The 26,216-nt window shown below is 47.6% G+C and overlaps 1 protein-coding gene across 10 annotated transcripts in view; it reads right to left on the reverse strand.

Annotated features, from left to right (window-relative positions):
- The window catches only part of LOC149357460 (uncharacterized), a 95,242-nt gene that overhangs the window by 24,266 nt on the left and 44,760 nt on the right, over positions 1-26,216 (reverse strand). For 4 of the 10 annotated variants that reach the window (XM_089584712.1, XM_089584709.1, XM_089584708.1 and 1 more), the window contains 3 exons: positions 20,474-20,618; positions 19,025-19,077; positions 7,846-8,172 (listed from right to left, as the gene is read on the reverse strand). In XM_089584712.1, the coding sequence (XP_089440838.1) occupies positions 7,930-8,172; positions 19,025-19,077; positions 20,474-20,618 (441 nt within the window). In that variant the 3' untranslated portion in view covers positions 7,846-7,929. Of the gene's footprint in view, positions 1-7,845; positions 8,173-14,186; positions 14,248-17,527; positions 17,680-19,024; positions 19,078-20,473; positions 20,654-26,216 lie in introns of those variants that run through there. The other 6 variants (XM_089584714.1, XM_089584716.1, XM_089584717.1 and 3 more) reach the window with 6 other exon arrangements.

The following is a 26,216-nucleotide window of genomic DNA, read 5'->3' on the forward strand; positions in this document are numbered from 1 at the left end:
TTGAGAAGTTTAAAAGAAGCCTGAAGGACTTCATTCAACTTTTTGTCTTGGAAGGCCGATGCATCCAGTCGGCTGTAGAGTATTTGGCCGTGTACCGGGCGACCCCACATGCTACTACGGGAGTCTCGCCAGCTATGCTACTTCATCACTGCCAGCCCAGAACCCGTCTCGACATTGTGGGCATACCATCGAGGGAGCCTGCCTTGGCTATGCGCCGGCTACGTGCCCGTCTTCGGGCAAAGCAGACATCAATGAAGACTTACACTGACGAGAGGCGAGCTGCGAAGGCTCTGAAGTACCGGGCGGGAAGTTATGTGCGAGTCCGTTACCCAGCACGCACGGCCCGGGAAAGGCGGGCTATCATACTCCAAGCCCTTGCGAATAAGAAAGAAGCTAAGTTCAAGCTTTCTCTTCTGGCGGAAATAGTTTCACTCTGCCTGCAGGGTGGCCGCACATGGAACGCATCCAAGGTGGTGTCTGTTCCAGAGAAATGTCTGACCGAGAGGAACCAGCAGTTGTGCCAACTGCCTACTGGGGGGGACTGAAACCCAGGTGCTGTGGACAACTCGAAACTGCATCTGAAACTCCAACACCACTTTTGAGATTACCGCCCGATGCCTCAGGTTCATTTCAACCCCCCCGAAAACGAGTCCTTCAGTAGTGGGATCAAGAGAACCTTCGACTAGGCAAGACGGATGCAGTCACGTTTCCGGTACCTGTATGCGACTTTTTTTTGCGAAGAGGATGGTGTGGTGCTCCCATGTGTAGTTTTTCCTTGTTGCGTGTTAACCTGCTGAACTCAATTCTGTGCAAGTAACATTGTGCGCCCCCCTAGCCGAGAAGCCGCTTACCGCAAATCTGTTCTCGCTTAGGCGAGCGCGGCCTCGGCCGCTTATCAGTTTTTTGAGCAGCGTCCGCTCCGGCGGACGCAGTTCTTGCTGCGACGCACGTCTTTTCATTCCTTTTTTCTCTTTCCTCTGATCTTTCAACTCTCCTCTGTCTGCACGTGGCAGCGGTGGTGGCTCGGCTCGAGCCAGTAGGCAGGCCCGTGCAATTTCCTTTTCATCCTTCTCTCAGTCACAACAACAATAAATGCTCTTTTTGTTTGTTCGCCGTTACTGGAGGATGGGCTCTGTGCCCGTAGTCTCACTTTCGCGCTTTTTTCTCTCGGCTGCAATGCAACAATATAGACAAGCGAGTGGCAACAAATGCCTAATTGCCATCAGGTGCCTATCTATAATAGTTCACCATGAGAGTTTAGTTGATCACTGTACTAGTTAACATGTTTCTTCTGGTTTCGTACGTCCGCCAATACTGGTAATCACCATCAGCTTGACTACGCCCACTGGAGGGCAAAGGTCTCTCCCATTACTCTCCAATTAACCCTGTACGAGCTACGGCCACCATACCCCCACAAACTCATCCACCCATCTAACTTTCTGCCGCCCTCTGCCACACTTGCAATCCACTCCGTTACCTTTAAGGCCCGTCAGTTACTTTACCTTCTCATTACATGTCCTGCCCAAGCCCACTTCTCCCTTTTGTTTTGGACAAGAAATTCAACTGCATTTTTTAGATACAATCCCTGGTATGCCACTTAAACTAGGGCTGGGCTCAAATTGCAAACATTTCTGGCAGGTTTAAGGCTTGAAACACGCTCAAATATACAGTTGCCAGGGAAGAATCACAGCTATGGATGGGCTGAGCTTCAGTCTCATTGCCACCAACTCAAACCAATGGCTTGCTGGAATACAGAGACGCCAACTGTTATAACAAGATAATGCTATACAGATTTGGAGCAGGTAGTAACCGCCGGTCTGGATCAGAGTGAACTAGAAGAATCAGAATGGGGTGGTGCGCAATGAACGATAGTCAGCTGCATCTTACCAGTACTCATTTAGTGGTCAGAAAATTGAGGCTAACAAAAGTGTGCAACTTAAGTTGAGGACAACGCAGAGAGCTAAGGACAGAAAAATGAGAGGTGTAATGTTCAGAGACAGGAAGAGGGCAGAGTCAGTCAGGGAACAAATGTGGGTTAATGACATCCTGGTCAAAATCAAGTGGAAGAAATTGGCTTGGAGAGAGCATGTAATGAGCTGGCACGATAACTGATGGCCCTTAATGGTAACGGAGATTCCAAGAGGAGGCAACCATGGCAGGAAGTGGCAGAAAGTAGGTGGGCGAATGAGATCAAGTGGTTTGCGGGGATAAAATGGCCAAAGCTGGCAAAGGACAGGATTAATTGGTAAAACATCGGAAAGGCCTTTGCCACCCATCAACATGGGCTTCGCCGCTGTGAGAACTCCTCCCTCAATATTGATACAAGTGATACATGCATTCGAAGAAGAGACAGAAGTAGTGCATGCGCTAGAAGAGGAAGAAGTTAGTTGGCTCTCTCGCGCGCGCTCGAACCACTGGGTGACCGCCGCAGGTTTTTCGTCTCTGCGCGGGTGTTCTTTTTGGCGTTGCACGCTACAGTTTGGTGGAGCAGTGCTGGGTACGCTTCCCGACCTGCAAACTCCGTACAGCGTCACTACGGACCTCACACCGGTTCACCAGCGACCCAGCCGCCGTCTCCGCGGAGAGTCGCCTGAATTTGGGCCCCTTCCCCCGCCAACAAGGACGACGCAGCCTCGACCGCCGAGTCCAACTGACATGGCCACTGACACCAGGACCCAGCCGCCGATCCAGCCTCTACCGTCGAGTCCAACTGCCATGGCCGCTGACACCAGGCCCCTGGCGCCGATCCTTTGCCACCCACCGCGAACACCGCCATCTTTTCACGGTGACGTGTTCGAAGACGCTGAGGTCTGGCTGGAGACGTTCGAGCGGGTCGCACGCTACAACGGCTGGTGCGACGAGCGCAAGCTGAATAACGTCTACTTTGCCCTGGAAGAGTCTGCTCGGACGTGGTTTGAAAACCACGAGGCTACACTTCCCACCTGGGAGACGTTTTGCCGAAGTCTCCTGGCTACGTTCCCCAACGCTGACCGCCGGGAGAAGGCTGAAGCTGCGCTGCACTCCCGAAATCAGCGCACGAACGAAAGCGTGCGCATGTACACCGAAGACATGGCCCGTCTTTTCAAGCGCGCCGACCCCAACATGACAGAGGAGAAGAAGCTGCGCCATCTCATGCGTGGGGTTAAGCAGGAGCTGTTCGCGGGCCTCGTGCGCAGCCCACCCCGCACGGTGGCGGAATTTCTAACCGAGGCGACCACGATGGAGACGACGCTGCAACAACGGGCTCGCCAGTACAACCGGGACATCAACTGCATGGTGCCCGAAGGCTTTTCGTCGTGTCTCGGCGGCAGTGCAGACACCTTGCGTGAACTAATTCGCTCCGTTGTCCGGGAGGAACTGCAACGGATCCATCTGCCTCAGGTTGCACCTGCGCCGCTGGCAGCGCTGTCCGAAGTTGTCAGGGACGAGGTGCGACAGGCTGCGCAGGCACCTCCTGTCCCCGAAGCGCCATCCCGGTTCGATGACCGACCCACGTACGCATCTGTTGTACGTCGCACGACAGGCTACGGTCCCATTGCCCCAACGCCTGGCGTGAGCAACATCGGCACATGTCACGCAAGCGTGCCTGGCTACGGTGTGACCCCGTCGACCTCCGTGAGTAACATCGCCACGTATTCTCCAACCGCATCTGCTACAGCTGGGCCACGCCCTCGCAAGTCGGATTTGTGGCGTACACCGGACCGCAGGCCTCTCTGCTACCACTGTGGGGAGCCTGGTCACCTCTACCGCGCCTGTCCGTACCGCCAAGTGGGCCTTCGCGGTTTCCATCCCGACGCACCCTGCCCTCAGAACGGCGAACGACCGCATGAGATTGCACAGCATCTCTGGGCACGCCAGAACCCTGCCTACTCTGGAAGGCGCGAGTCCCGTTCCCCTTCGCCTCTCCGTTATCGCTCTTCCAGCCCTGGCCGCCAGAGTAGCTCTGCTAGCCGTCACTCGCCGAGTCCGCGTCGGGAAAACTAACACCAGCGACCTCTGGAGGCAAGGCCGCTGACGTCGGGACGTGTCAAGATCCTCCATCGCGGAACCCTCGAGCCGACGATACCCGGACAGAGATAGGCAGCGACAGTATCAGATACGCTGCATCCGATTTGCGTGTGACAATTGATGGCACTGACATTACCGCGCTGCTCGATACCGGTGCTGATTACTCTGTTATGAGCCGTGCCTTCGCTGGAGAACTTAAGAAGGTTCTGACACCGTGGACGGGGACCCCCATTCGCACCGCTGGTGGCCACCTAATTTCCCCTGTGGGCAAGTGCACGGCTAGAGTTGGGATTAGTGGTTTTACGTACGTTGGTGAATTTGTCGTACTCCCCGAGTGTTCCAGAGACTTGATTCTGGGGATCGACTTCCTGCAGTCGAACGGCGCTGTGATTGACTTTCAGGAGGCACGTGTCACGTTCTCGACCAAACAGGCCGTGGCGCGCTTTTACTCCCGCGATCCCTGCAGCAACGCTCTGCGCATTGTCGAGAACGACGTCACGGTGCCGCCGCGGTGCAGTGTTCTGGTGCTCGTGCGGAACGACCTCTTTCATGACTACGAGGGCCTAGCGGACAGCCATAGTCCACTGCTGCTTAAGCGGGGACTTGCCGTTGCAAGAGGTCTCGTCCAACTACGTGACGGCCGCACCCACGTCCTCCTGACTAACTTTGCCAACGAATATCAGCACCTGGCCAAAGGCATGGCTATTGCCTTCCTCCACGACGTTGCTGAGGTTCCAGGTTTGTGCACCGTGGGAGGACCCTCTCCGGAGTATGCTGGCCCACATCACGTTCTTCAGTCAGTCAGAATAAATCCTGCCTTGCCGTCGGTTCAGAGGGATCTTCTGTCGGCCCTCTTGGCAGAATTTGCGGACTGTTTCGCTACGTGCTCGAAGGTCGGCCGAACTCCACTCGCCAAGCATCGTATCATCACTGACGAGACTACGCGACCCGTCTGCCAGCGCCCATATCGTGTTTCCCCGGTGGAGAGAGAAGCCATTCAGAATCAGGTTGCCGAGATGCTTGCAGACGATGTCATTCAGCCGTCCACCAGTCCGTGGGCATCGCCAGTGGTTCTTGTAAAAAAGAAGGACAATACTCTGCGTTTCTGCGTGGACTACAGGAAACTTAACAGCGTGACCAAAAAGGACGTTTACCCGCTGCCCAGGATAGATGACGCGCTCGACCGATTGCGGAACGCCAGATACTTCTCGTCATTGGATCTTAAAAGCGGGTACTGGCAAATCGAAGTGGACGAGAGAGACCGGGAGAAGACGGCTTTCGTGACGCCTGACGGCCTCTATGAGTTTAAAGTGCTCCCATTTGGTCTGTGCTCAGCACCGGCCACTTTCCAACGCATGATGGACACTGTGCTCTCCGGCTTGAAATGGCAGTCCTGCCTGGTGTACCTGGACGATGTCGTTATATTTTCGCCCACCTTTGACCAACACTTGGAGCGGTTGCGCATTGTGCTACAAGCGCTCAAATCCACGCAACTCACCATCAAAGCCGAGAAATGCCATTTTGGCTTTGAGGAACTTCGCTTTCTTGGTCACGTTGTCAGCGCACAAGGTGTTCGCCCGGACCCTGACAAGACTGCTGCCGTCTCAGGTTTTCCACGCCCAACTGACAAGAAGGCCGTTCGCCGGTTTTTAGGCCTGTGCTCCTATTATAGGCGCTTTATTCAAGATTTCTCGAAAATCGCGGAACCGCTGAACGCACTGACCCGTGACGACACACCCTTCCTGTGGGGGACCGACGAAGAGGCTGCATTTGTCGAGCTTCGCAGCCGTCTGCAAAGCACTCCGATACTCGGCCATTTCGACGAGCATGCTGCCACGGACATCCACACTGACGCCAGCAATGTTGGCCTTGGTGCAGTACTGATCCAGTGGCAAGACGGTGCAGAACGGGTCATCAGTTATGCTAGTCGGACACTTACGCGCTCCGAGACCAATTATTCTACGACGGAGAAAGAATGTCTTGCAGTGATATGGGCCATCTGCAAGTTCCGACCGTACCTCTACGGACGACCCTTCCGTGTGGTAAGCGACCACCACTCCTTATGCTGGCTGGCGAGCCTCAAAGACCCCTCAGGACGCTTGGCTAGATGGAGCTTACGCTTGCAAGAATACGACTTGACAGTAGTTTACAAGTCTGGCCGCAAGCATCAGGATGCGGATTGTCTGTCGCGCGCGCCTATCCCAATCAATACCGAAGAAACCACCGATGATTTTCCTTTCCTGGGCTCTGTTAGTACCACCCAAATGGCGCAGCTTCAGAGGGCGGACACGGAGTTGGCGCCGCTCATCGATTACCTCGAAGGCAGTGAAGCTCCCATTCCGCGTGTTTTTCTTCGAGGGCTTCACACCTTCACTTTACGGTCTGGTGTTCTCTACAAGCGCAACTTTGCCAACAGCGAAGAAGTGTTCCTACTTGTCGTACCATCACAGCTGCGGTCTGAGATCTTGAGTGCCTGTCATGATGCACCCTCCGCCGGCCACCTTGGAGTCAGCCGTACACTCGCGCGGATTAGACAAAAGTATTATTGGCCCAGGTTACTCCCATCGGTGCGGGCCTACGTCAAAACATGCCGTGAATGCCAACGTCGGAAGACTCCTCCATTGAAACCGGCCGGATTTCTTCACCCCGTCGATCCACCGAAGACCCCTTTCCATCAAGTGGGCATGGACCTCCTTGGCCCATTTCCGAAGTCTTCGTCTGGAAAGCGTTGGATAGTCGTTGCGACTGACTACCTCACACGGTACGCTGAGACCACGTCTCTTGCCAAAGGCACTGCTGCTGAAGTGGCGCAGTTCTTCGTCCACAACATTGTCTTGCGTCATGGAGCACCCGCCGTTGTTGTTACTGACCGGGGAACTGCTTTCACGGCCCGCTTAACCCAGTCCGTGATGACTCTGACGCACACGAGCCACCGACGTGCTACGGCGTATCACCCGCAGACAAACGGGTTGGTAGAGCGACTCAACCGCACACTAGCCGACATGCTATCAATGTACGTTGACGTCGAGCATCGAACTTGGGACGCCATTCTGCCGTACGTAACGTTTGCGTACAACACCGCCCTGCAGGAAACAACCCGACTGACCCCCTTTCAGCTTGTCTTTGGTCGCCAGGTGACCACTCCGTTGGATGCTATGTTGCCCGTCGACCCTTACTGCGACTCTGACGCTGACATCGACGTAGATACCTTCGTTCAGCGTGCTGAGGAAGCGCGTCAACTGGCCCGCCTGCGCATCCACCGTCAACAGGAGGCTGCCGCCACTAAGTACAACTGTGGACGCCGTTTCGTCAGTTATGCTCCCGGCGACCTTGTGTGGATTTGGATACCTGTTCGTCGCCGCGGGCTCTCTGAAAAGCTGCTGCGCCGATACTTCGGCCCTTACGAAGTAGTGCGCCGCATCAGTGATGTGACTTATGCAGTTGCTCCCGCCCCGACAGCTTGTTCATCGCGCCGGTCGCACCGAACTGAAGTCGTACACGTTGTTCGCATGAAGCCTTACCACGACCGGCTACCTGACTGAACTGCGGTCCACTGCAGCTGTGTTCTACCCTTTCGCTGACTTTTCTCTCCTAGCCGCATCGTGTCGATGCTGCAGAAGAGGGGGGCAGTGATACATGCATTCGAAGAAGAGACAGAAGTAGTGCATGCGCTAGAAGAGGAAGAAGTTAGTTGGCTCTCTCGCGCGCGCTCGAACCACTGGGTGACCGCCGCAGGTTTTTCGTCTCTGCGCGGGTGTTCTTTTTGGCGTTGCACGCTACAATATAGTGCTCCTTGAGCAGTCTCTGGGAGGCTATGTACCATTTATCAGACTCACAGAGGGAAAGAAGAAACCTTTATTTGGCAAGAAAGTTACGTAGGGCCTGGTTACACTGCCCTGTTATATAGGCAGCAGGTCAAGTTTACAGGTCATCACATAGGCGCATTTGAGGGTCCGCGTTGCATGTCCAGGTCCGAGCAGCAGGGTCTCCCCGTCGCCAGGATGCAGGATTTCCCTGAATTCTGGACAGTATGTTTGTGGACACAATGTAGAGTGGCCACTTTTTCACTCTGTTCACCGGTCCCATGTCATCAACATATTGCTGAATGCTCGCCAGCATCTCTTCCTGCAGGCGGACACGTTCACCCTCTTCCTTAAAGGGGCCCTGCGACGCAGACAAAGCATGAGGTTTGTATGCAGAGTAAGGAATATTGTAACTACTGAACGCCCAAAGAGACAGCCAAAATTATAATAGTTAATATTTTAATTTTCTCAAGACATGCCCACTTCGAGCTGATGGTATCGCGAAGGAGCAGCCATTTTCGACAGCAGAAATGAGGTGGCATCCAGATTGGCGCTGCCTTTGACTGGTTGGCCATCCAGATTGAATATTGTTTTTTCATACTCGCGAAATGGATCCAAAATATTATGACTGAGTACTCAAAGCTTTTCGCATGCCACAAAAACTGGAAAGTAGCAGCGCAAGAAAGCAAAAACCAATAAGAATACCGCTAGGGACGACAATTTCATTCCACTTCAAGAATTCGTGGGGGCGAGTGCAGTTCAAATCACACACAAAGGTGGCAGTGAAAAATAAGGAGTGCCAGTTGACATCTTTCCCAAAAATGTCAAACAAAGACTGGACAAGAGATGGGAGGCAAGGTTGGGGACAGCCGACAGCCTTCCAATCCTACTGACAAAGAAACATCGTGGAGCTTCCACTGTTGTTAGTCGTCCCTGCCCTGTCTATGGCACCGTGTTCACGGGGAAACGATGCTGTCAAAATGCACAGCTGTGGGTCACCCAGACAAAGCAAAAATTGCACGTAAGCTGCAGCTGCATGTGCGCTTGGCGCGGTTTTGATTGGTACTGTCCAATCTCAGTACTGGGTAAGTAAAACGCTAGTGCTGAAGTTCACTAATAAAGTCCTTAGGCTGTAGCTCCCAATTTTAATCCAACTGAAATGCCTCCCGGAGGCATTTGCATTACAGTGCTTTAAATAAACATCACCTGCAAGCTTCCGAAAAAAAAATTATTTCATGGATACTCTCAACCCTCTAGTTTAAGACTGGAAAGGCGACAAATTCTCAAGGGGAAGTGAAAAAAATAAACCCAGAGGTGCACGTTTAGAGGCAGCTTTCAATGTATCTCGTCATCCGAGAATTTCCAGAAAAAGCTTAAAAGTTTTTAGGATACAAAAAATGTCCTAGAAAACGAATCTACCACATAATCAAGCCACGTAAGCTTACTTGGCTAGTGACCTCAACAGTAAAGAGCCATTACGTCCATGAAAAGGGCTGGTTTTGAAACTGTGAAGTAGCAAGGTAGGTAGGTAGGAAAAACTTATTGCTCTAGAAAGGTGCTAGTAGCAGACGAGAAAGAAGAGGTCCATCTTCCTTCTTCTCACAGGGTCGGTGCACCTATTCCAGGGCTCCGCTGAGCTTCGCTGCTTGTTGGCAACCCAGATTGCCGCTGGAGAGCCGGCTCTCCGACTGTTCTGCACTCGGTTCTTTACGAAAGCTGTCGTTCTTTCTGCATTCCCACGTGATGTGGTACAACTATGGTTTGCTGCCACACCACAGGCAAGTGTCCCGATATTGCATCGGGTAAATCTTGCTAAGGATATGCAGGTTTGGGCACTACACTGAGAGGTCAGCTGAAAATATCCATTAATTAGCTCCTGTGCCAACTGAAGCCGAAAAATGCAATTTCTTTAAAACTGCAGTGTTAAAGAGACATTACATCACAAGTCGGGCACACATATCTTACCAAAGTTAATGAAGGACCTTTCCTTGACCTTTTTGGCTGTTTTCATCGTTAGTACTGGCAGCGACCTTAAATAATTTCCGCGCAACTTCCCATGTCTTCCTCTTCACATCTAACATCACTCGAAGACACCCACAACGGTGGGCATTGTGCCTCTTGTGGCCACATCTGGACGCTACGTAGGCATTGCACATGACTTCTGCAAAAAATTTAGAACAGCAACGTGTGCTGTTGTGCGTCTGTGTGTGCGCCCTGGCGGCAGGTCATTTTTGAATACGTAAACTTCTCTAAATATGCTGATGCACAAAGTGGATTGAAATTGCGTCATCAATCTTTTAGATACTATGATATCTATATTACGACTGAACAGCAACAAATAACTAGTTCCTTCTTTTCTGGTTGGTTTATGGTTTGGTTTATGGGGTTTAACGTCCCAAAGCGATTATGGCTATGAGAGACGCCGTAGTGGAGGGCTCCGGAAATTTCGACTACCTGGGGTTCTTTAACGTGCACTGACATCGCACAATACACGGGCCTCTACAATTTCTCCTCCAAAGAAATTCAACCGCTGCGGCCGGGATCAAACCCGCGTCTTTCGGGTCAGCAGCCGAGCACCATAACCACTGAGCCACCGCGGCGGTGTCCTTCTTTTCTGATGTACCCCAAACTGCTATCACTATACCACAGAATTTGTCTTTTTACATAGGAAAGGATACTTTCAAAAATTAGTGGCGGGCTTCCCTGCAACACCTGGTATATACCATGAGTCGGGCTGTCATCACTTCCCTATATCACAAACACATTAAATCTTTGCCGTAGGTCAGTGGTAGAAATGGTGGCTGTTTTATATATGGCTGTGATGTTGATGAATCAGTCACAAGCAGCGCCTCTCATGGATGTGGAACAAAAAGAAGCACAGCAGATACTTGGTACCCCAACTCCGATGGCCACAGAACCCCAGGCCATGACCGACGCCGCTGCTGTACACACTCTGACGAAGACGCGATCAGGCTTCAGAATGACTACATCAACCAGAAAAGCCCCGAGAACGCAAACTACCTACCATACACATACCCAACGAAGCCGTGAGCCGACGCACCGCAGGAGGCCATGTTATTACCCCAACATGGTGATGCAAAGCGCGAGCGGCTGTCAAGGGACACACCTTTCCCGTGACCTTTGTAGTACAACAGCATGTTCTCGCGACGTGATACTGGACATATTGAAGACTAAGAAATATTGAAGACTATTATGCTTATTATGTTGTCCAGATTCGATTCGAGAAAAGCATATTCGAAAATTTGCAATTAATTGGCAGCGACCGAATACTGCGCCAACATCAAGAACTCGGACCGTGGCAAAACGACAGTATACCTGAGCAGATTAGGAGAAGATCAATTCTAAAGTGTCGGCAAAATGATATGAAGGCATCCTCTCAACTTTTTCACACAACCATTTGTCACGTGGACTGCTGATGTTTGGGCACCGATAGGCTTGAACCTCAAAAAAGTGCGAGTGAGCTTTCACACGTGATAGGAACAAGGGTACCCGACCACGAGCTCGAACAATGTCGAAGCGAAAGCACACAGTTTCTCGCTTTATCCTTCCGTGTTTTTTTTATGCTAAACCCCACACCTTTAGCAGTATTCCTGTGACATCCAAAATTCTTTTTAGTGAGGGCTCTGAAATCTTGTTCACACAAACCGAGACATACAGGAAAGCCCATTAATAGAACACCACATACGACTCCCGCAGGGTGTCTAGTTGAAGTTTCACAGGCCATGCAAGGGACCTTTGAAGACCGCACCTTTTGGATGGCGTGTTTAGCTAAATAGAAAGCACTCGCAGAATGTCGCATCGAGCCCAAGAAGCCAACCTATGTTCAAACTTGATCAGTACAACCCAGGAATGACGGACGAGAAAAAGAAATAGCGCTTTCGTACCGAGTCCTTAAAGGGAAACTGAAGCAAAATCTTAAAATTGAACAAAAACGCAGGAAATAGACTCTCGGAATGTGATTACACCGAAATCTAGTCGTCTCTGCGCATATTGTTCAGCGGATGGTTTTATTTTCGAAGTTTCATGAGCGCGCGCCAAGCCCTCCCGGCCGAAGCGAGGTGAAGAGCGTGACGTCATGGCACCCTCCCGTGGCGACAAATATCGCGGCGCCGTTCGATGCATGAAGCTTCGCTTCGGACTGGTTTCGTCTTTGTTACTGCCTTCTTCAGCGCGTTCACTGGCCGTAAATGGGCCACCGGTCTTTCGCTCCGTCTCCTGTCGCCCATAAGAAAACATACGAGTAATAAATTTGCTTCATTTTTGTTTAGAGTGACGATTCTGCCACGTTTAGGCTAAGAGGGGCATCGGTTTATTGACAACAATAGTTCCCCTCCTAACCACCAGATGAAGCCACTAGTCTGAATGTCGTCGGGCTTCTGTTTTAAAAGTGAGAATGTTAGAAATGGTGTAAGGTCCGGAAAAAATAGCTGCATTTAGCGGACGTAAGAGTGCATATGGTTATGGTATGTAGAGAGCATCGATTAACATCTTGAAATATCTGTGTAGGCCGTGAGCAGACGACAGACATGGAAAAGCCGTGAGTAGCGATGGCAATCGTGCTTCTGCGGGAACGGTGGGCGCGCGGGTGTAATGACGTCTATAGTCGGATACAACTTAAGTCTGCAGTGAAGCTCCGCCCACAATCAGCCTCCGCGCACAAAATTCCTCCACGACGAAAAAATAGTGCACTGCTTAAGAGTTTCCTGTTACATAAACAAGAAGCTTAGCACAAGAAAAAAGTTATGAGCACTAGAATTTTGTTACGTGCAGTGTTTGATATAGTCAAACATTAAAAAACTGGTTTCGTTTGCTTTTTCGATTGGCCAGCGGAGTAATACAGGACGCCGCGGACCGCGGCCCAGTGTTAGCAACTGCTGTTTTTTTAAGTTGTATCCTACTATAGTCGCAGCTTCCACAGGCGGCCATGCGGCCGCCAGGTGCAACGATACGGCAATAAATCGCCAAAAGAAAACGTGTTATCCGCTTTTTTCGCTAAAATGCTTATCGCATTTATAAATTTTAGCAGTGAAGCTCTTGTTTACATGTAAAAGAGCGGCTCCAAAAGTTTGGTTCAGTATCATACCTTCATGCTTTAAACTCGATCTTCAGATGATTTGCAAAGGTATTGGTCGTTGGCAAGGTCAGATTTATAAAAGTCTGCGTGGTATTTGAACACGACTCAATACTAGGAAGTTCTCCAATACAAATTTATCCAAATGATTTCCAACCATGTAACACACATATAGTAAACACACTTGAAAGTCAAGAATATTAGTTCTCCCAACACAAAATTTCTGTTCTTAATAAATGTAGTGAAAATGGAGGGCCACATCTAGCTACAATCCTTTCCGATATCTGTCAAAAGATTATCATATTATGCACAAAAGTAGTGCTTACCTTGTATATTCATTCGAGGATGCGGTAAAAGGGCATTTATGCAGCCAAAAAAAACTTTTACTCATGTATTTTCAGCTCCGAACACACCTACCCAAAATTAAGTACACCATTAAATGTTTTCGCTTTACACTAGACAAATATTTTGACTCCAAGCCATGCGCTGATAACTTAAGCCCTGAGCTGGCACTAGCAGGCTATGGTCTCAAAGCTGAAGGCATTTTCATCTTCCTGTATAAAAATCATTTGCTTCTTTCTCTTTCATTTTCATATTGCATACCATTGCAAACCACGGCTTTGCACATTTAAAACCTATTTGGACACAACTGTTTGACTGGAAAAATTAGCGGTGTGAATGATGCCCTCTTCAAGTCTATTGCATTCGAGCAGTGATTTATTTTTCAGGGTGAAAATACTTCTCTTCACGTAATCCTCTTAACTGATTGTCTCCATTTCAAATGATAAGGCAATATGTAATAATCACTCATTACGGTTAAGCGTACTTGTGGTTCCTACCCATAACATTAAATATGAGTCAAAAAAATGTTAATTCACCAGTTAACGGAAACACGTATGGCCAATAACTGTTTCAGTATCGTGGTTCAAATAAGAAAAACCTTGCCGATAGAACTCTGCTTTCAACGTGGTGTTCTCCATAAAGAGGTTCCATCTTTCAAAGGTAAGTTAAATAAGTTGAGATGCCTACATGAAGCCAAAGCTTTGCAATCAAATTATATCATTCCTGCAGTGACGTATGTTTTCTATCATTCCAACTGATTACACCATTCCTCAATCCTGTTTCGGAAGCTGTTGCACTTATGACTGGATACCTCATGTGCCAATGCATGCTTTCGCTATTCACCCTACAGTCGTTTGCTGGTGTTTCCTGTGCAGTTTCATGATGAAATAAACTGAATGAAGATTTCTGGTGCTTCTCCAGAAATGAGCTTGCGACCTCACCTGGCAAACTTCCTGTGTCGTCAAAAGGAAGATGACATGGCACCCACGTGATGATAGCACTCTAGATAAAAATGTGAAGAAGGAAATATGAATAAGGAATATGATACGATGAAAATTCTCAAATATAAATTTATACAAATGATTTTCAACCATGTAACACACATATTGTTTACGCACTTGAAATTTTCGAATATTAGTTCACCCCACACCAAAGTTTTGTCATTAAAAAATGTAATGGAGGGGCACATCTAGCTGCAATCCATTATAACATCTGTGAAAAGATTACCATATTATGCACATAAGTGGTGCTTACCTTCAATATTCATTAAAGGATGCTGTAAGAGGGCATTTATGCAGCCAAAAAAAAACTTTTACTCGTGTATTTTCAGCTCTGAACACACCTACCCAAAATTAAGTACACCATTAAAAGTTTTCGCGTTACACTAGACAGATATTTTGACTCCAAGCCACACGGTGATAACTTAAGCCCTGAGCTGGCACTAGCAGGCTATGGTCTCAAAGCTGAAGGCATTTTTATTTATTTATTTATTGGTACATACTGTCAATCCCATATGGCATTATAACAGGAAGGGCATAAGTTGAACAGTCTAAAGCAAAGCACAATAAGGCAAGCAAGCATAATACAAAGGTAAACACTCAGCGTTGTGGGGGCAAGATGTTTAACAAAAACTCAAGAATGGAAGTAAAAGGGTATAAACTTTCAAATGGACGGAACAGAAAACAGTAATCATGGAACAGAACAGACACTGGAAGCCAATGAATAAATATTTTAAAAATAATAGGCAAAAATGGAAGGTAATGCAACGGAAGAACATATAGAAAAGCGCACACAATGAACACGATTTGTGCCTGACTGGAAGGCAGGTACATATGAAAAAGTACGTCAAGCATTTATTCCGTACCCAGTTGGTGTTCGACGAGGGCTACAAAGGTATTTAATGATGAGGAAGGTTTATCTTCCTGTATTAAAATCATTTGCTTCCCTCTCTTTCATTCTCATATCACATACTATTGCAAACCATGGCTTTCCACATTTAAAACATATTTGGACCCAACTGTTTGACTGGAAAAATTACCATTGTGAATAATGCCCTCTTCAGGTCCACTGCATTCGAGCAGTGATTTATTTTTCAGGGTGAAAATATTTCTCTTCACGTAATCCTCTTAACTGATTGTCTCCATTTCAAACGATAAGGCAATATGTAATAATCACTCATTATGGTTAGGCGTGCTTGCGATTTTAATATGACATGAAAAAAATGTTAATTTACCAGTTAACGGAAACACATGTGGCCAATCACTGTTTCAGTACCACGGTTCAAAATAAGAAAAACCTTGCCGATAGAATTCTGCTTTCAACATGGTGTTCTCCATAAAGAGGTTCCATCTTTCAAAGGTCAGTTAAATAAGTTGAGGTGCCTACATGGAGCCACTTCTGCGCATAAATAGGACCTACCATATAGACACGCACCATTCTAGTTGAGTAGCTTTGGAGCTCTCTGTAGATGAATCTGGGAAAGAATAAAAACCTGATACCCTTTCTTTTTCTAATAATGGGTCCAATGCATCAAGAAATGAGATTTTGAAATGTTTAATGTGAAATACGACAAACCTATTTACTTCAATATTTTGCCAGAAAAACAAAGTCAACCTTCTATAAGGTAGCCAATACCTCTGCTAGTCACATCTCCACTTTTTTGCTTGCCAGTTTGCTTCTGGAGCCTCTTTCATCTGCTCTGCACCTCCCTAAGTGCCTTCGGCGACTGTCCTTGTCACGCAACCATGTCATGATGTAACGCCACGGTTGTATGCCAAATGCCTTAGCAAGCTGCCGGAAATATCACAGGGCGGAAACTGGGGCCATGCTGTCATCACCGAATACGTGAACTGCATCTAAAATGATAATTAGGAGATGTGCATTCAGAAACGTCCTTTCTTTCCTGTGCACAGTCGGACTAGTTGGGTAAACCACTCAGTGGACTTTTGCCTTCACTTCTGGGGTCTTTCGAGCACAGAGTGTGACATGCATCCTTATCGCTAGCTAACATATCGACATATGTGGCCCAATCTACAGCATGCATCTTTTCCAAGTCTCTTCAACAAAAAAGAAAGAAACATCATTAAAATAACTACCTAGATCTCATGAAATCACGCACGCCACCTTAAGTAAGCAAAACATGGCCACATTCAATTAAACATACAATGTACCTTATTTGCTTTGTCTGCCAGGTGTTAAAAAATCAGCAGAGGTAAACGGAATTCCCAGTTTTGCTTCGGAATCATCTTTAACCGCAGAATTGCGAGCGGGTGTGAACTGCGGTGAATTTGGGTGCCCTTCCTCGCCAGTTCAAAACCCAGGCTGTTCAGAGAGAAATTAATAGAACATTAGGAATGGGCTGCTGGGAAAGAGCGCAGGAACAGGGACAAGATAAAAGAAGACGACGGGACAGGTGCTGCCTGTCCCGTCGTCTTTTCTCTTGTCCCTGTTTCTGCGCTGTTTCCCAGCAGTATGTACCAACTCGCTCAACTCGCCGTTTTACTGAAATTTGGAATGGGCCTAGGTGGCAGATGACGTTTTAGCTGCAAATTGTACGACAAATTAGCATTCCACTCAGATCTCAGTTATTCGCTCTTTAAGACTCTTTACAACTGCACAGAAATAGATGCGACAGGAAAACTCGGGATGCACTACATCACCGATACCCGCCCATGTGGAACGACATAAACATTGCATGAAGAAACAAAATGACCCCGCCCTGCGAGTGCTGCACGATGGTATTGTTCCAGCGCCTAATGCACATCTTTATTTAAAGCAGCAGGTTACCTCGCGCACTTGTTATACTAACCGAAGAGTTTTCGAGCTCTCTAATTACACGAAACACTGCAGGAACCAAAAAATAAGAAAAAAAAATCCCATCTAATTTTTCAGTATGCAAAAATGGAGAGGGAAGCCAAACATAGTCTATCATGAACTTTTTCCCGTGTTCTGTGAAATAAAGTGAGACAAGCAAGCATATTGAGAACAGAATATATAAATTTTTTCCCCTTCCGACGCGACAAAAAAAAAACAGAACAAAGAAAGGCATTGAGGTAATAATATAGAAAAATTCTTATAGTAGTTAGTTTTTGTTTGCTTGGTTCTAAAATCTCTGCACCGATTTGACATACGAACTGCAAAAGAATGTTGCTTTGCATCCGAAGCTGGACTGAAACTGCACCGCGTGAACACACACCTTACACTCAGAAATGCTGGCTCGACACCCAGTGCGTTAACTCCCTTGTTTCTTTCCATGCATCCAAGACAACTTCTATCGACTCACTCTGAAAGGCCTTGTGCACCCTGGGTGAACCCACGTGCCTGACCTTCGTCTGGATGCGATGCAGGTATTCTACACGAGCTCTGCAAAAATTAGCACACACAACGAAGAATCCTCTTGAAGCAGCACAAATATCTCATGGCTGGAGATCTACCCTGCAACACACACACATCGAAAGTATCTAAGAATGAAGCCAAAGTAGGGTGTGAATTTAGGACTGTGAATTCCTTATGCTTGCAGACTGGGTAATTCAGTGTATGTGAGACCTATTATTCAAACGAGCTTCACGTTCTCGAATAATAGATGTAAGAATTTTATAAACATAATTACACCCCCTCATCGCCAAAACCACCATTTCACACTTTCACTACACATATATCAGGATGATGTAAGAAGCATTTCTAATCTTCGTTCTCTGACTGATGTCCGAAGTCTACGTCATCCCCGCTAGGAGCTCCCTGTGTAAGCAGCACGTCTTCCGCTCTACCACGTCCCGGCAGGTTACTCTTCCTGGTCCTGACACTGTGCTGAGTTAAAGCTCGATTAACACAGAAACAATGAAGATAGAATGCAGAGAGAAGTACGAATAGTTGACTGAAAGTAGTTTTATGCCACAGCGAGTCATAGAGAGCCCGGTACGAATTCTCTTGAAGGAGCAGAATCCTGTAAGCGAATTAGTGATGCTGCTGTGTGTGGCAGTATTTTGTGCAGACTATGTACAGAGAATAAAGTGGAATGACTTTCGCCAAAATCTGGGATAGCGCCTCTTTTAATTAAAAAGAAGCCGTGCTTTCCATGCTGACAAAGACTCTGCATATGGCAACCGTGCACAGTCCAGTCTTCTACCTGTGCCCCTGTCGTTCTTAAATTTGTTCAATTTGGGCACAGGCCCAATGGACACTTTGATGCATTGGAAGCACGAACACTTTACGCAGCGTCAGCCATCGCAATGAAGGCCGGTTGCCTCAGGCTCAAGCCGGTGGGCAAATGGCCGCGGCGTCGCTATTGAGAATCGTCGAGAAACGTACCAGCGCCATCCTGAACTTGCAGTAACATTCTACAGCTTGGAAATCACAGCTTTCATAATATTACAACAAACTGCAAAAAAGTTACAAGAATACGAGTAGGCAGAATCAGTTTTTTGAACATTGCGCAATAAAGTTAAGGTAATCCACGTAAGTATTTGGAAATGACTTCAAAGTGACTGCCAAAAGCCAACCTAAAAGCATTTCACACAAGTTCGTAGAAATATACAAAAATTTTTTGCATGATCTGATACTATTAACACCGTGAATCTAATTTAAAGGAGTTCTAGAAGACATTCAGAGGAGAGCACAACACGCTTAATCCCTGCAGTGTGTTGCCATAAAAACCTGAGCCAAATAATACACTTCTGAATGCAGCAGAGAACCCAAAATCACGTGCGACAACCAAATTTCACATGCTTAGCGCTCCAAATTTTCCACAAGTGCAAACAATGCCTAACAACAGAATCCTTACCTTTATACATTGGCAGGGGCAATGCTTGAACACTGCCATGTGGAACTGTGCTCCTTTAAAGAGAAATAGGCGTCAGTGCCAGAGCCTTTCATAAATCTTTCTTTAAACAGGCCAAGATGACAAAATTTCCAGTTTCAGAACAAGGCCTACTTTGCTTCTGCCAAACGCTCTCCTTAAAACCTAGGAACGACAACTTAACACATTTCAAGCTCAAAACTAAACACGCAACTTTACACATCACCTGGCACGGTCAGGCCAGAGCCAGGCCTCTCACAAACCAGGAAAAGTTAAAAGAGCCACATCTTTGCAGGCTACTAGGAGAGCCTACAGATAGGCATCAGTAATTTATAGATCACAGGTCTCCATTTCTACACTTCACAGTATGCAACACCATGGAATTTCTTGACTACCTAAGTGCTCACGCACTAACATTTTCCCCAGCTTTTCAATGAAGACTGTGATTGGCCCTTCGTTGGGCTCGAAAGTTGGCAAGCCGGCAGAAGAGCGGCAACCTTCCAGCGTGCAAAAAGTGACAAGAGGAGAGGGAAAAGCGTGAAGACACTGCAAATAACAATTTCACTAAAGATAACTCAACTTCTATGTAGCGCATTATAATTTGCTTGGTGGTGAAACTGCATTCGCTGCTTAACAAGAGGGTCTTAGAAATAAATTTTTATTAATGAAGTCACAACTATGAAATCTTCAGAGAACATGCATTTTTGCGTGTTGATTCCAAATATGTAATTTAATTTAATAGACAACAAGTCCTTGTGCACTTACGCAATATGTTAGGTAACTTTTGCCGAGGGTTTGAAAGAAATTCTGCTGTAAGGAACTCGTTAGACTACATGCCACTGGTTTCTCTTGACATAAAGCTATGCAAAAGGGTAAAATTATCATCCTGCCTCTTATAGAAGGTGAGTAACAGGATTTTGAAATCATCAGTTTCTTCCAGCTTGTGAAGTGGCAAATTCAAAACCCTATAACTCAACTTCTATGATAGGCAGGATAATAATTTTGCCCTTATTGCATAGTTTGATGTCAAGACAGACCAATGGCGTGCGTCCTAGCAAGTTTCCTGCTGCAAAATTTATTGAAAGCTGTCGGCAAAAAGTTGCATAACATATTATATAAGCTCCCCCCTCAAGTGAGCTGAGGGATCAGAAAAAAAAAACTCATGCTGAATTATCAGTCTTTTTTAAAACTTCAAATTTACTGTTCTATTATAGTGAATTACATGGCGCATTGAACTCGAAGGCATTTTTCTATTGCCTTCTTTTTTTTCTTTCTTTTCTTTTCAGAAGCTGAATACGCTTTCAGCCCCTGGCCCACCTACTGCATCTGGTTTCTCAATTAGTCCCATTCGATCCTTTGGCCTTCGTTTGCGAAAATTAACTACAAGCGGAAATTTAAATTCCTTCCACCCCACTGGGGCAGAGCACAACTAACCTGACAGGGACTCCACGTTTATGTCGATGGAGCCCTCGGGGGTGCTGGACGACTGTGAATTCTGGATGGAGTGCAGGCTCACAAACCCGTCCGTCTTGAGACGTGACAGCTGCCGGAGGGTGCGGCCACCATTCATGTGGGCAGCCTGCATAAGGACCACAAGACACCCGCCTGTGGCCACTGCCCAGTTTGCATGCAATCATTCCGTTACGTGGCAAGTATGAGGGCTAGCTTCTTGTACGAAATGCATGCCTGGAGGTTTTCACGCACCTCATGCCGTTCACCACTTCACAGGTGTAGCTTTCGAGGTCCTGCTGACACTCAAGCGTCTTATCGTCACTGTGTTATTGCCCTGCCCGCAACTTTGAGACTGGCAAGGAAGGCTCTTCCTCCCGGAATCAGGAAGCAGCTGGTTTGTATCAGCTGCATTGTTAGCAGATTTCTGCAAGGCACCGTACCACCTAGCCCATAGCACTGCTTGAGCCACAGCTGGCCTGCGCGTCCCGATTCTATGCTCCGCTGCTCTCAATGATGCACCGTAATGCCTCAACTCATATGCATCTTATGGTGTACTATGACATCTCACTGTGTTGCTCCTTCTCTCCTGCGCACACTCCGCTTTTCCCCTCAAACCACCGCGGTGGGTCAGTGGTTACGGTTGTCATCTGCCGACCTGAAAGATGCAGGTTCGATTCCAGCCATGGTGGTTACATTTCGATGCAGGCGAAATGCTAGAGGCCCATGTACTGTGCGACGTCAGTGCACTTCAAAGAGCCTCAGGTGGTCGAAACTATCTGAAGCCCTCCATTACTGCGTCCCTCATAGCCTGAGTCACTTTGGGGTGTCAAATTCCATTAACCCTTTTAAGGTTTTTGCCGTATATGTACGGCGGCGGTTTTCTGTCCCGCAAGGTCTTTGCCGTACGGGTACGGTTTCGATCTTCCGTTTGAAATTTTGCGCCAAAAGAACAATGCGTGCTCACTGGGGGGTGCTGCCACCCCTTTGGACTTACAACAAGTGTTTGAATTTTGTGCTGCCTTCTTACGGAGATAAGCAGAACTTATGTCTAGCTTTAGCGCAGCGGCACAGACTGCGGCAACACCCCTTTTGTAGTTTTGGTTTCGCCGCGTAATCGCAACGGAGTCGCGCGAAATTTGAGTTTTCTTTTTGGCAGCACTATCTTGTAGTGGCTGCCGAAGTTGATCTCTATCTTTATTGGCGCTGCTCTTAGCTTGCTTACCACCGTTGCTCGCGAGGTATTCTCGCCCTCTGTGGCAACACGCCTATGCGGTTTCGATTCCGCCGCGGGATCGCAACGGAGTCGTGCGAAACGTGTTTTCTCTTTGTGGGCACTGTTTTGCAGAGGCGGCGAAAGTTGATTTCTATCTTTATTGGTGCTGCTCTTAGCTTGCTTATCACCGTTGCTATTCTATTCTATTGAACATTTTCCAGTTGTGAGTGATGCTGTCACCAAAGTACTGTTCCTAATTTTTTTTACTATTTATTCTCGATTATATACATTTTGTAGATTCAAGATCCGCAATATAAAGTAATTTGACTACCTGGGAAAGTTTTCTTCAAAATAATTTGACCCTCAAAGGGTTAAAGCAAAAGTAAAGCTTCCCCTCAACTCTCCTCCGATTCCTGGTCCCCTCCTGCCCCCCTCTCCACCTTTCCATGTGTGATGGTGGCCACTTAATAATATATGCGCCAGTGCAGACATCGCAAAACCAGGGGAGCACGCCTCGAACAGCGACCGCTATTAAAAAACATCAGAAAATTTGGAACTAACAAACAAGATGCGCAGCAGCCAGCAAACTCCATAAACATGGACCAGGAAAAGTGCATTACCTAAATGAGGCAAGCTGCTGTTAAAAGACGTTTAACAATAATTAACTGCTTTGCGGCTTTTGGTTTCTTCGCGTGATCGCAACGGAGTCGCGCGAAATTTGAGTTTTCTTTTTGGCAGCACTATCTTGCAGTGGCTGCCGAAGTTGATCTCTATCTTTATTGGCGCTGCTCTTAGCTTCCTTACCACCGTTGCTCGCGAGGTATTCTGGCCCTCTGTGGCAACGCGCCTATGCGGTTTCGATTCCGCCGCGGGATCGCAACGGAGTCGTGCGAAACGTGTTTTCTCTTTGTGGGCACTGTTTTGCAGAGGCGGCGAAAGTTGATTTCTATCTTTATTGGTGCTGCTCTTAGCTGGCTTATCACCGTTGCTATTCTATTCTATTGAACATTTTAAGTTCTTGCTAGACAATATTCGTGGAGCGGTGTGACTTAACATCTCAGGCATACCGCAACTGTATTAGATCCCCCTTAAGAAGCCTTTTATAGCCGTAACAGAGCCCACTTGATCTAGACATTTTTAAGTCTAGCTTTTCTGCAAACAACACAGCCTATGCAGATAGATCGCACAAACAGCCTCCCGAGCCTTCTGACCTCTCCCTCACAATCTGTTCGTACCAAAGTTACTACTCCCACTAAGGTGTCCGGTTTCTGAAGTCAAGAACGGTACGTGACTGCCTCGCACCACTGACATCAGCAGTTATTGCCAAGGTGGCAGCCAGTGAATGAACGTCGTGCGGTATGAACGGCTTTCAGACTTAGTCCTTCGTGGGCGGACGCTTTGTACCGCAGCACTTTGCGGGCTGTGTAAAATTGCGCAGATAACCAAAAGAGCGGGTGCATACTCTGCGATATTAGCCGGAAGCACGAGGCGACACTACTACTGCACGACTGTGACTATACGTGAAAACGCCAGCTTGCCCAGCTATTATATTTCAGCGAGGTAAACCCCTGTCACTATATATTTCATCTCAGGGCAAAAAGCCAGCTGCCGAACCCCTCGACAAACTTATATGCGAAGATATTGTGCGTATGTCGGACGTGTAATCACCATCTTAATGGTCAGCTGTACACGAAATGTAATGAATACGTGACACTTGATTAGCAAATACCCTCGGTCTTTCCTGTAAAGACCATTCGCACAGGCAATGTAGATGGCAACATACTAATTCGGATCTGATAAAAAGGAAGCCTTCCAGATTGTGCCAGTGGCATTCCGAGCCTTTCCAAAGTGTGGTTCACGGCTTAAGCATAACACTACTGCCAGAATGATGGATATACTCTGTAGCCAAAATACTGTGTTCGTCGCCAAGAGTAGCTCCACACCCTGTGATAGCTTACTTTTTCAGAGCAGCATGCCACTTATATCTAAAAAATGCATCTTTGAGGTAGTAAGATGGATTCTGCAATATAGTACTAACAATTTTGGCGGATGCCAGAAAACAGATGAATGCTGGTAACTAGTAAGCTGGTCAACTTAATTTGAATAGTTAATTTTTTAACGATTAGAGAAAGGCACTTGATTGCAAATGGAGATTTTGTAGCTGGCCATCAGCAATAGGCAAATCAGTTTTTAGAATTTCGAAAGCGCGATCACCGTGGGCACTGTGATTCAAAAAATTCCAAAAACTTCACGCGCGATTCGAAAATTCCCTTCTGGCAAAGCACACATAGTGACATCTGCTTTTGTACATCACTCCAAGGGGGCAAGATTGCAAATTGGTCGAATCGCACATTATCTTGAGAAGCAGAGCAGGTTTGAACCGGTTTGGTTTGGTTTGGTTTATGGGGTTTAACGTCCCGAAGCGACTAAGGCTATGAGAGACGCCGTAGTGGAGGGCTCCGGAAATTTCGACCACCTCGGGTTCTTAACGTGCACTGACATCGGACAGTACATGGGCCTCTAGAATTTCTCCTCCAAATAAATTCAACCGCCATGGCCGGGATCGAACCCGCATCTTTCGGGTCAGCAGCCGAACACCATAACCACTGAGCCACCACGGCGGCCAGGTTTGAACCATTACGACACCAAGCGCTTGTACCGTCCTCTCTTTTGTCAGGAGAGCAGCTTGGGCATGTTGGTTACTCATTTGTGATGGAACAGCAAAAAACACCAGGGGCAACAGACACGTGCTGACTTACAACTCATTTTAATTTCGAAGAAACAGGGCTTCTTAACTTCTTCACACCCTGAAAACACTTGCATCACAACTATATCGTTAACGATATCATTTCTGATGGATGAGCTTCCTGCTCAAGTGTCTCAGATTTTAAGACCTGCGACTTGAGTTCAGTAGAGGGCATGCCTGCGGGACCTATGAGCACGTGATTTTTGAATCATATGTAAAATTCTCGAAATCTTCTGAGCCACAATGCAGATAGAAATTGAGTCATCAAAATTTTAGATACTATAATATGGATATTATGACTGGCCAGCTACAAATAACTAGTTCTCTCTCTTCTGATGTACCCCAAACTGCTATCACTATACCACATAAGTTGTCTTTATACATCAGAAAGCACACTTTCAAAAATTAGTGGCGGGCTTCCCTGAAACACCCGGTATATACATTGAGTCGGGCTGTCATCACTTCCCTATATCACAAACATATTTAATCTTCGCCGTAGGTCAGCGGTAGATAGGGTGACTTTTTTATATATGGCTGCGATGTTCATGAATCAGCAACAAGCAGTGACTCTCATGGATGTGGAATGAGAAGAAGCGCAGCAGGCACTTGGTACCCCGACTCCGATGGCCACAGAACCCCAGGCCATGACCTTCGCCGCTGCAGTACGGACTCTTGAGCCCCCAATGACACCCCATACGTCCTCTCCACCATGAACCACTTGTTCCAAAATGCTGTCTCCCTGTTTCTGCCTGACCAGCCTACAGGCAACGCTCAAACGCCATGAAATGCCACGCCTAGAGCTCTTCCGACAACCGTCTGCTACGATTCCAATGCGCTGAGGCCGCATATTCTTCGTCACTGCACCTACAGAAGAATCGGCCTGCACAGCAACTTAATTGATGCCCCGTGACCAAAACGCAGCCAATGGCCCCAGACCTGCACAGAGAGGATTACGGGTCATTGAGCTGCCTGTTCCACTCACCATCACTGTCCACACCACGTTTTGCATTGCTGGGCCGCAGCTACACAGCGGCTGTTCGCGGAAGGTGCCGCAGTTCCGCAGAGGAAACCAAAGAATGCAACTTTTGGAGGTGAGGTTGCTCACCAGCGAAACAACGAAGATCCTCCACTGAACACGCTGCATGAAGATGTTGGATCTGCCACGCCGACGCCGCACACAAACATGAGAATTATGAAGGCGCGATCGGGCTTCAGAATGACATCAACCAGAAAAGCCCCGACGACGCGAGCTACCCACCATCCACATACCCGACAAAGCCGTGACCCGACGCACCACAGGAGGCCATCGTATTACGTGAACAGGATGATGCAATGCGCGAGTGGCCATCAAGGGACACACTTTTCCTGTGACCTTCGTAGTACTACAGCATGGTCTCGCGATGTGATACTGGGCACAGATTTCCTTAATGAGCATCAGGTGATAATCAACCAGCGTTCCAAGCTCATCACACATTCAAGAAACGAAGCTTTCCCTTCGATGACAAGCACGAAGAAGCATGTTGGCCTGAGTGTCTGGATGAACAATGGAGCATCCCAAGCCGGTCAAGCGTCATGGTCACCGTAGGTGCCACAGATGCCAAGAACATGAAAGCTCTCAACCAGGGGAACACGAAATTGGTTCTAGAGCGCGGAATCGGCTTCGCAAGAAGCATAGTACACTTCCGCAATGGCCAAACTGAAGTGCTGCAGACGAACTTCAGCGAAGAATACCGGCACGTTAACAAAGGAACAAGGATTCCTTTCAT

This window comes from Amblyomma mixtum, chromosome 3 (genome assembly GCF_055824585.1).
Source record: "Amblyomma mixtum isolate Tamu chromosome 3, ASM5582458v1, whole genome shotgun sequence".
Lineage (NCBI taxonomy): Eukaryota > Metazoa > Arthropoda > Arachnida > Ixodida > Ixodidae > Amblyomma > Amblyomma mixtum.